The sequence below is a fragment of the Notamacropus eugenii genome, chromosome 2, assembly GCF_028372415.1.
Source record: "Notamacropus eugenii isolate mMacEug1 chromosome 2, mMacEug1.pri_v2, whole genome shotgun sequence".
Lineage (NCBI taxonomy): Eukaryota > Metazoa > Chordata > Mammalia > Diprotodontia > Macropodidae > Notamacropus > Notamacropus eugenii.
The window spans coordinates 50,896,385-50,907,452 of record NC_092873.1 but is presented as its reverse complement, the minus strand read 5'-3'; the positions used below and the strand labels follow the sequence as shown (position 1 = coordinate 50,907,452).

The window sequence follows — 11,068 nt, the reverse complement described above, 5'->3', positions numbered from 1 at the left end:
CTGGAAGGCCCTCTACTTCACATCCTGGTAGACTAGAACAGACCCTGCAGCAAGATGGAAGCTTCTCTCCTTTGGTAGATGTCTCAGCTAACAGGCTCTACAGCCAAATTTCAACCCTTACAAGTCTGTAGGTGCCTCTCTCTACCTCCCTTCTCCAATCCTGGAAGAACTTCCTCTCTAGATGAGAAGAAAACAACCTACTGTTAATAAGACAAACAAGTCTGAATTAATCAAAGGAAAGTGTCTGAAATGGATTCCTGTTCTCAGCCTTCCCCTGAAGATAAAACTGCAGCTAGTAAAGCCTAGAGCAAACAGAGAACCACTCCTTTCTTAGGACTGGGCACTTTACTTGTATTAACGTAGCTCTGGGAACCACACCTAGAAGACAAAGAGGGCTATGGGTGTCCGTTGGGCCCCTTTAAAGCACTGGCCAGGGCTTGACATTCCAGCTCTCCTCTCCATTAAGAAAGAAAACAAGTGTCAAGCACCTGTATTGGATCTTTATATTTTTAATAAAAAATAATTAACACAGTACATTGGTCCAAACTCGCAGGGATCATGCTTTACTATAAAATTTATGTTGACCAAGCTCATTAGCTCTAGGTCAGAAAAGGTTGGGAGAACATGGTGTGACGGTCTGAGAAATGAAGGGCAAAAGTACACACTCACAAGGGCTATGACACAGAACATCAAAGAGGAGCAACGAGTGAGCACGCAGGAGTTGGAGCCCAGAAGGGACGGGCTGCTGCGCCGGCTTCGCCAGGAAGTCTCCTTGCGGACCGGGCGAGGCCTCAGACGTGGTGAGTCGAGGCCGCTCTCCTTGACAGCCCGTCATTGCACCTGGACCCTTGACCCCTCCGTGGGCGCTGAGGCTGCGCTGTCGCCCAGGCTCGGCTGCCCTGGCCCTTGGCGGACTGGAGGCTGTGGCGGGCAGCTCCCCTGGGAAGGGCGGGAGACAGCGGGGTACAAGTTAGAGGAGACAGGAGCAAGGCCCGAGGGGCTCTGCACGTAAAACTGGCCAGAAGCCAGGCGGTAGGGAGGTGGGGCAGGTGGGCTCCTAGGATCATTGTTTGGCCAGGGTGCCACTCTCTGGGTGCTGTCATGTTGCTGCATCTGAATGACCTGGAGGGTCGGCATGGGGTAAGAGTGATAACTCTGTGTAGGGTAGGATCCTGGGACTGGATTAATCCTAAAATGGGCCAAGAGAAAGAAGTAGTCATTACATTTGACATTGATAAGTACAAACAGCTCCAAAAAGAAAAGGAAAAAAAGCCCTTGGGTGCTGGAATATATATTCAGGCTTAATACAAACACACACACATACATACATATATATGTATATATATGCCAGCACCCCAGGTCTTTTATATATAGGCATAGATATACACAGATATATCTACATCTATATAGTATTTTGCTGAGTGTAGAGTTTTACAGTCATTTTTACTGACTACTCCTCATTGCCAAATGTAGAGAACACGCGGTCTCCTTAAGGGGAGAGAGGCCCAGAGAAGGTGGTGGCTTCCTCAAGGTCCCATGAATCAGTGGGAGCAGCAACTGGCAGGTCACTGGATTTAGGGTTTGCGACTAAGCTGATGAGCCCCAATACCTCACAAGGGTCAAGGAGAATGGAATTTGAGACCACTCAGAAGTTCAACCCACTCATGTTCAGCCAGTTTCTGGTTGTGGAAAAAGGAGGATCAGGAACAACCTTTCAGCTACAAACCTAACTGGAGCCAGCCACTCTAATGGTCTCCTCGTTCCAGGCCCATTCCTAGAGTTAGGAACCAGAAGGAACATGGACAAGTTTGCTTTGCTCTTACTCCCCTCCCCAGCTCCCACAGGGAGATGGTTTCATGGCCCACATCCAGCAAAGGGCTCCAGGAGCTGCCAAAGTCTGTTGGGGAATAAGGAACGAGGAGTCCTGAACTCGGCCAGGGTCTTTGAGTCCAGGAGCTGACCACTCACTCCCATGTGGCCCACCATGGCAGGCTTATAGTGAGAAGTGGTACACCTGCTTGGCTCTTTCGGCAGGATTTGTAAAAAGAGCTGCTGCTAGGGAGAGACAGAAGAAAAACTCCCCCAAGTATTCTAGCCTAGAGAGGATCAGAACAGGGGAGGAAGTTGTTGGGAAAGCACTTTCTCCCCTGTCCCCTCACCTGCCTTGAAACCATGGCTTTTGTCCTCCTCAGGGATACATATGGCCCAACCTGGCCCAGCCCAGCTGGAGGTAGCTCCAGAGGAAGGTAGACACAGCACAAACTTCAGGCCTTTTCCTGCTTCATCCACTAGGATTAGTTTCATTCTGATTCCGTTCCCCCCTCCCTTTCAGAGCCCCCTCCCCCAAGGTACTTTCATGAGATTCATCACAGACTAAGCTATCCTTGCACAGCTGGGCCCCATATTCCCCATCCATCCCATTCCCCTTAGCCAGAGACCACATCAACCACAGCCTGGAAGCCATGACCTCAGGAATCCTTCTAGGAACAATACTGGAAGGTCAGGTACTTACTTCCTGGTCTGGATAGCTCTTCTTTCAACGGAAGATCCCGAAACATAGTTGAGCACCGTGGCCCGCCTCAACAGACTGAAGGGGAACTTCTGATCTAGTTTCAGTGCAACTGACTCAGAGAGATCAAGACACGAACAGTAACCAAGACCATCTGAAGCAGCAGGGTTAAGAATGGTGGCAGCGTCTAGCGGAAGCCCCAAAATGTTCCCCAGCCCAGGACGATCACTCACATTGATTTAGTGTTTTCAAGCAGATTAAGGGGCCTCAAGCAGTTCCACCGGCCCCTGGAGTCCTAGCAGTACTCCCTAGAGAACTTATTTACCACGTTGTGGAGTGAGGATCATCTTCACAGCACAGGATGAAATTCTAGATGCTCAGACACCCTGACTTAAAGGTTTACAAAGTGCTATGACTCCCATGTCTACAAGGGATGTCTTCTCTCAACAATAATCAGCTGGAACCTGTCTGCTTGGCCCTCTAAGTGCTGGCACAGGAATCACATGTTAGGGTGTGGAGCCGGGCAGAGAGATGGTCGAAGCTTCCTCTTCTTCTCTAACAGCCCTACTCAGCAGGGCCCCCAGTGGACTGCCATGGAGCCAACGCAAGGTGTTGTATCTTTAAATGGACTTGAACCATTCCAGAACCCACCAGGTACTGGCCAGGGAGGTGCTCCTCTGAACTCCCACCCAGTCAGCAAGATGCTGCTCCAGCTACCATGACATTGTATTTCCATTTAGCTGCCTGTCCCTGACTCAACCTGGGGTTGCATCGTCTACCTAAACTGGCAGGAAACTCCTTCTCTAAAAAACTGTCATGACTAAGGGCTTGGATCATGGCTGGGAGAGACTGGGGACAATCAGAGGATGGGGATACGGATCAACAGAATAAACCACAGGAACACTGGCTGGCTAAGTGTAGTGTGACGTATGGTCAGAAGGCCTGGGCTGGATCCTCTGAGCCAAGTGATGCTGTAGAGGCCTCAGTTTCCTCATCTAGGAATGAAGCTAAACTAGATCATCTCCAAAGTTCCTTCCAAGTCTACATCTATGCTCTAACTGTGCTAGAACAGCCCCTCACTCAAACCTTGTCCCCTTCTCACCTGGTCTATTACAAGTTACCTAAATGGTTTTTCTCTAAACACTGCTGTTGGCAAGGTCTTTAAAAAATTCTTTTATTATAAATTTGAGAAACATCAGTATATTTACATGTGCAAAGCACAGTAAGAGGACTAAATGTGAAAATGTGAATCACTGTTCCATACAGCTTTTTTTAAAAGTACATATTACATTTAACATGGCAGTTCCAATAGTGCCCTGCCTGCTTGTGTACCTGCTCCCTTCTGCGTATTTTTAAAATATTTTATTAATGGAGAGTAAACTTTCCAATGAGTACCTCTAATTACTCATTACTTTGCATTAGCCCTTTCTAATTACCTATGAAAAAATCGCTAAAGTCTCAGCACTGCAGGCCTTCCCAAGGGCCTCCAGGCTTTTTTCACTGTCCCTGGCACTTGCCCTGATGCCCTTGCACTTACACAATCTCCCATGTTTGGCATACTTGCCCTCTCCTTCCCACCCCCATTTCTAGCTGTAGAAATTCTTCAAAGGCCCTCACCTTCTGTGTGGGCTTTCTCTGATATCTCCCTTCTCAAACTCTCTCCAAATGCCACTTATCTCTCTCATATCCTTCGGACAGGGGCTAGACCTGTTATTTCACTGGGATGGAGTGCTTCCAGATGAAGAATCAGGTTGGTGACTTCTCTGCATCTTAGTGTCTTAGGGCATTGGTAAATGACACATCCAGGGTCTCACATGGGGAGTATGTCAAAAATTTGACTATCAGCCAGGTCCTGCAAGCTTGAGGTTGGCTCTCTATCCACTGAACCTTGCCATTTATATTCTAACTTGTATTAAAATCATTTACGTGCATGTGCCCCCAACTAGACTGCAAGTTTACCTGCTAAATTTTAACCTCCCCCAACTGTGAGGAATAGGGAGAGATGAGCTAGACTAGGATGGGGCATAGCTAGCAGCTGAGTCTGGTGCACACAGATAAAAGGCCCCCTGTTCCATCGGGCAGTACAAAAGCAAACTCCAGTTCAAGAGGGAAGAGTGGTGACCTCTCATCCCCCATCAGGCAGTCAGGACTCACTACCTAAACAGCAGATCTCAAATCTTTTGGTCCGAGGACCCCTTTCTGCTCTTAAAAATTACTGAGGACCCCCAAATAGCTTTTGCTTATGAAATTAGCAATTAAAACACCTCAATATCATTTGGCCAATTTAGCTGTTAAGAGGCTTTCTAGAGGGGAAGAAGGGAGAAGCAGAGGCCTCTGCATACTCTGTCCTTGACAACGAAATGAGCTTTGGTGATTTCTAAGGGTGAAAGGTCTTGGAAAAACTAATTTCATAGAAGGATCCCATCTCTTCCCTTCTCCTGTGGCAGTGTGACCCTGCAATCATTCTCTTGCTAATAACTTCTCTATCGTTGCAGCCTATAAATACACCCTTCTCCACCCCCACTTCAAGCTCTTATCCCCTCGCTGTCCTTCAGTTCAAAGCCAAATTTTTAGTTGTTGCTTTTTCTTGCTCTTCTCTCTCATCCCAGACCCTCTGAAATGTTGCTCCCACCCTTCACTCAATTCAAACTGCTCTAGCCAAGGTTACCAACAATCTCTTCCCTGCCAAAGCTAGTGGCTTTTCTCAGGCCTCATCTTTCTTGTCCTCTCTGCAGCGTGACACAGTTGACTCTCCTCTCCCTCTTGGAAACTGGGTCCTTCTTCCTGTCCGGCCAAGCCTTCTCTTTCTCCTGTATTGGACCTATATCTCCTCCCTGTCTCTCTTCCCCTCTCCCTTCCTCCTTCTCCATATCTCTGTCCCCCCCCCCCCCCCCCATTTCATCAGCTCCTATGGATTCAATTATCACCTCCCTGGAAAAGACTTTCACTCTCAATAGCCAGCTGTGCATAGCCACTCACATGCTCTGCATGTCCCAGAGGAATCTCCAATTCCACATGTCCAAATAGATCATTTCGACCTCCCTACCTTCTGCTGAATGCCACCTTCTTTCCAGTCCCCCAGCTTTGAAATTTCAGCATCATCTTCAATTCTGTCTTCTTTCCCACCCACATCTATCCAACCATTTGCCAAGTCTCATCAATTTTCTCATCTGTCCTTTTATTGCCAATGACACAGTTACCACCCCAATTCAGACTACTCATCACCTCTCACTTGGACTATCTGAACGGCTTCCTCGTTAGTCTCCCTACATCCAGTCTATCCCTTCTGCTATTTACATTCTTCATCCTAGGGGACCTCAACATACTCCCTCAAACTGCGTAACTTCCCAAGTCACCTGGAACTCCTGCCCTACTTCTCCAGCCCACCACAGCAGATGACACCCCTGATCAGGCCATCGCTCACAAATGTTTCACATCCATGTTCATGGGTTTTCAAGTTCCCTTATCTAATCATAATGTTATTTTCCTTCTCTTTCTCAACTCGAAGCCCTTTTCTTGGTCCTTACAATCCTCAAATCCCTGGGGTCCTCAGTTCTTCCCAGGCCATCAGTCTGGCACCAGCTCTCCCTTTTTCTCTTCCTCACTCTAGCCGCTGGGTGAACCAGTACACTGGACAATGTCCTCCATCAAAGAGCTTACTTCCACTATTTCCTGCCTCTAGTCACGTGCTCACATGTGACCCAAGTTGGAAAAATAGACAAAACTGTGCTAACTGGGTCTACCACACACTGATGTTATATGTGAACCAGGCAATCCTTTTACACCTCCGTATTCTGTTCACTAGCCCCCTCACTAGCGCTCCTCAAACCTTCCATGATTCTTTTCTCCCTTTCTCTCCACCTCACATCACTCAGACATTCCCTGCCACCATCCCCAAGCAGACCTTCTCCTTGTCAAGGCAAGAGATCCCATTCTATTCCACTGTTCAGCAGATCACCCCTTCCATCATCCCCACTCTCTCACTAATCTTCAATCACTCCTTGTCTGCTGGTTGCTTCCCTACTGCCTATAAATATGGTTAAGTCTCCCCCATCTTTGAAAAATCCACACTTGATCCAACCTGCCCCGCTGTGGCTCTCTTTCTTTTTGTGGCTGAACTCCTCGTAAAGGCCATCTACAATCAGTGCTTCCACTTCTTTTTCTTTCGATGTCAATGTCTTTGTAACTCTCTGGATTCTGGCTTGTGATCTCATCATTCTGCTTTCTAGTATTCCTCATCACTACCCTTTCCAAAGTTACCAATGATCTCTTAAGCAAATCCAATAGCCTTTTTAAAATGCTTATCCTCATAGACAGCCTCTGGCATGACACTATCTTGTTTTTCTTGACTCTCCTCTCTTTAGGTTTCTATGACACCACCCCTTCTGGGTTTCCTTTCCAGGATCAATGTCCAAGTCACACCCACTAACCTTGAGAGTCTGCCAGTGCTTAGTCCTAGGCCCTCTTCTCTTCTCCCCTCTATATCAGCCCATTTGACCATCTCATCATCTCAAGATTCAGTTATCACCTCTATGTGGATAATTCTCTAATCTAAATCCAGTTCTTAATCTCTCTCCTGACCTCTAGTTTTTTACTTCCAACTGCCAAAACTAAACGTCCAGTAGACATCTTAATTAAACTCAACATGACAAAAACTGAACTCAATGCCTTTCTCCCCAAACCCTTCCCTCTCCCTAACTTCTCTATTACTTCAGAAGGCACCAATATCCTCTTGGGCACTCAGCCTTAAAACCCAGGTGTGGGCTTCAGCTCCTCCCTCTCCCACTGCACCCATATCCATTAGGTGTTCATCCTGTCATTTCTACCTTTGTTACTTCCTTCTCTCCCTGGAGGCTGCCCCCACCCAATCACCTAATCCGGCAACAGTCTGCTGGCTGGTCTCCCTGCCTCAAGCCTATTCTCATTCCATTCAACCTCTATTCAGTGGTCAAACCAATCTTCCTAGAGTGCAATAGTTCCCTGTTACCCTCAGGATCAAACACAGACACCTGATTTAAACTTGGCGCTCAGCACAGTACCTGGCACACAGTAGGAACTTAATAAATGGCTGCTGACTTGATACTGTCACCACAGTGATCAGTATGGAGCACAGGTCTGCTCCTGCTCCATTGACTCCCTACTACCTCTATGACCAAATGCAAACTCTTGGTTGGCATTTAAGGCCCCTCATACTTGACTACAGACTCCCTTTCTAGACTAACTGTAAACACAATTAGTAAATAAATACAGGACTATGGTCCAGTCCAAATGGGCATCTGTATCCCACAGGCATGTTCCCTCTCCTGAGAACGCCCTCCTTACTCGTTGGGCTCCCTTCCTGAAAATCTCAAGTAGCGCCTTCCCCAAAATGTCTTTCCTGATGCCTTTGTCCACTGACACCTTCTCCTGGTAGTCACCTATTTGGGTACACGTTGTCTCCCCAATAGAACAGAACCTCCTTGAGAACTGGAGCAGGTTCATCATTATCTAGCATGGTAGTTGGTATTTAAGAGGCAATTCCTAAATGCTTACTGACAGGGCTCCCTCAGATCTGCCTCCCATCTTTCTTCTTATTATCAGCTACCTTCATCAATTCCGGGTAAAGCCTGTCTTCCAGGTGGTGAAATGTTGCTCCAGGCTGCATACTAAGTGTCAGAGAATTCAGCCCACTCTCTCACGATCCAGGCTCTATCTACCCAGACTGGCTTGCCCCACTTTTCACTAAGTCCCCCTTTTGTAAGGATACAAATAAAGCCAATGAAGAGTCCACAGATGTTGCTGAGGAAAGAGGTTTGGGGAATAAACCAGGAGGCAAATAACAGAAGCCAAGGTATCACCGAGGCAGAGACGGGGACCCCAAAGAATAAAGTTCTTCTCATTCTAGTACGGATGGAGCTGACACCCAACATGGCAAAAGCCACTGGAGTGAAACCCCTGGGGTCTTCTACTCCTCCAAAGCCAGCCAGAGCCCAGAGGGTTTCCAGCAGGACGAAGAGAAGGGCAGAAAAGAAAGCGAAGACCAAGGTGAAGAAACTGTGGCGCACAGTGCCCACGCTCTTCTCAAAGCTGCCAGCAAAGCGCCAGATGATGACGAGGCCAGAGAGCAAGGAGAGGGGATGCTCATAGACCAAAATGTAGGTTATCAGCCTGTAAACTGAGAAGGCAATTGGTTTAGGAAGACAAGGGCAGGGCTATTTGGAAGTGGGGGAGCCGGGTTATAGCCCACCCAGGAAAGCAGGTGGGCAATAAAAACAATCAGGAATCAATACAAGGGCAATGGCCCAGTTGTGACTGAGGACTGGAGGCAGGGGCAGAACTAAGAACTAAGCCCTCCTCTGTCCAGGACTTAGCAAATCTTCCATCTCTAAGAACTTCAATTGCCTCAAGTGCGGCAAACCATATTTTGAGTACAGGGAACGCTGGATTTGCAATACGCTTTACTGTCTTTTTTTTCCCCCTTAAAGTTTTGATGCTGACCTACCTCCCAGGGGCAGGAGGTTTAATTAAGATTGCTTCAAGGGGTACTGAGTAAGTCACTTAGCCCTTTGTGTGTTCCTCTCCTCAGCTGAGGTTATCCTTACCTCTCCTCACACAGCAGCTGTTTAAGGAAGAAAAAAATGACCATGTGGCAGCTCTCAAGGCTGGAGAAATACTTATGAGTGGTATAGGTGGGAATACTACACATGTTCCTGGAGTGCTTGGTCCAGTCTTGCAAATGTCCACTGGCCTTCTTGCTAGGACAAGGATTTATGTGAAGAAGGAATAGCAAATGATGCCCTTCTCAAAAAGCCTTAGACAAAATAGGAGCTTAAAATCCACCAAGAATTCCCTATTTCCTTTAAATTTTTATTCCCTCTAACAACCTACTGCCCAGGGGTTGTCTTTAAGCCAAAACTCTTGCTTTCTCTAATCAGGAAGGTGTGAACTGTAAATGTGGAAAGGGCAGAAGTGCTCAGGTCAGGGCTTGGCTAGGTACTACCTAGGTGAGGTAGGACCCCCTACCTCTAGGATGAAGAGGATGACAGGTACCTGCACAGGAAGGGAGGATGCAGATGGACTCCTACTCATTCAGTCCTTTCAGAGCTGAGGATGGGCAAAAGAATGGAAGGGGCAGTGATGATTTCGTGAGAGACGGGAATGAAGTGGACCTCCTAAGGGGAGACAGGTGGAAAGCGGGAAAGGATGGTGGGGGAGGGAGAAGGGGAAAGTGCTATCGGGAGAGAGGTGAAGAGGAGGGTTAGCTCTGATTTCTACGAGAAGAAAGGGAGGATGTGGGTGACAGAGGCAGAGACGGTGCGAGTGGGGCTGGATGCGGCCGGGATAAAGGAGGGGCACGGATAGGATGAGGAGGTCACAGGGAATGGGGACCAGTAGTTAAGTGGTGACAGGCAGGGGGGGTTGGGGGAGGGGCAGGGATGCGGCAGGGAGAGAAGGAAGGAGCAAATGAATGAAAGGGAGAAGGAGTAACAGAGGGGGAGGAGGCAGCAACAGGACCAAGGATGGATGCTTAATAGGAATGGGAGAAGGACAAGGACGAGGTGGTTCTGGGGTAGAGGGAAGGGCGGGATGGGGGAGGGGACTGGTGAGGGGCGGGAATGTGCAGGTGGTCGGGTGGGGGAGGGGTGTCTGAATGGCGGGGAAGGGAGGGGCGCGGGCGGGCGAGTGGCTGGATGGGGGAGGGGGGCGGACTGCGGCGGCGGGGTGGGGTTCGGGAGGCGGGGCGTGGATGTTCGGGGGCGGGTGGGGGAGGGGCGGAGCTCGGAGGTAGGGCGGGGTGCGGGAGTGGGGGAAAGGGTCTCGGATCCCCCCCGGGGCGGGGCCCGGAGCCCGGCTGGGGCCGACGGCTCTCTCACCTTCCCAGTCTCGCCGCAAAGCCGCAGGCCGCAGGGCGAGGCCCGACGGGGGCAGCGGCACCTCGGGCTCCCCGGGCGGCGGCGGCGGGGGCGGCAGCAGGAGTCGGGGCCCGGACACGAGCAGCGATAGTAGCGCCGTGAGGAAGGAGGCGGACGGCACCTCGGGGCACCGGCCTCCCCCGGCAGCCGCCCCCGCCGCCACCGCCGCCCCCGCCGCCATTCTCCCCGAGCTCGCGCCGCGACCACTTCCGCCTTCAGCTCCAAGTCCTTTGGTCTGCTTCCGGGCAGCCGGGCCCGTTGCCCTGGCGACCGGGGGGGGAGGAAACCGCCCCGAAGCTCCACCTCCTAGGAGCTGGAGCGACGCGCGCTAAGCAGGCTGGGGCGCTTGCGCACGAATGGCTGATGCGCATGCGCAGGATTAGTTGGGGTGGGGGCTCGGCTTGGAGCGTCGCGGCTGTGTATGCTGAGGGAGCTGGTGAGCCTGCGCGGGGGCGGGGCGGGGGTGAGGGAGAGGGCAGGCTTTGTTCCCCAGGATACGGAGGACCCTGAGCAGCCCCTGCTTTGGGGCGAGCTCCCGGCCCGTCCTCCACGAACTGCGCTTGCACCTGCCGTCCTCTAGCGACAGACTCGAGGATCGGTTTAGGTGAGCAGTGATTTTGTGAGGGTGTAAATGAAATCCCAGGATCTCAAAGTTGAATATTCTTAA

At 50.1% G+C, this 11,068-nt stretch overlaps 1 protein-coding gene across 2 annotated transcripts; it reads right to left on the bottom strand.

Annotated features, from left to right (window-relative positions):
- Positions 1 to 493: 493 nt before the first annotated feature.
- On the bottom strand, positions 494 to 10,729 carry RHBDD2 (rhomboid domain containing 2). Of its 2 annotated transcripts, none has more exons than XM_072640249.1 (4): positions 10,363 to 10,729; positions 8,256 to 8,663; positions 2,513 to 2,663; positions 494 to 1,189 (listed from the first exon to the last, which is right to left on the bottom strand). In XM_072640249.1, exons 1-4 carry the CDS (start codon positions 10,580 to 10,582, stop codon positions 832 to 834), a joined length of 1,137 nt encoding a protein of 378 aa, XP_072496350.1. In that variant the 5' UTR covers positions 10,583 to 10,729; the 3' UTR covers positions 494 to 831. The 2 variants fall into 2 exon arrangements, with proteins under 2 accessions (XP_072496350.1, XP_072496349.1); XM_072640248.1 differs by having other exon boundaries at positions 494 to 939; positions 10,363 to 10,675.
- Positions 10,730 to 11,068: the final 339 nt, after the last annotated feature.

Excerpts from the sequence above, each read along its gene's own strand:
- RHBDD2 (XM_072640249.1), bottom strand. The coding sequence starts at position 10,582 with ATGGCGGCGGGGGCGGCGGTGGCGGCGGGGGCGGCTGCCGGGGGAGGC. Across the intron at positions 8,664-10,362 it reads TTTGCGGCGAGACTGGGAAG|TTTACAGGCTGATAACCTAC; the intron begins GTGAGAGAGCCG and ends TTGCCTTCTCAG. Across the intron at positions 1,190-2,512 it reads AGAGCTATCCAGACCAGGAA|GATTAATCCAGTCCCAGGAT; the intron begins GTAAGTACCTGA and ends GGCCCATTTTAG.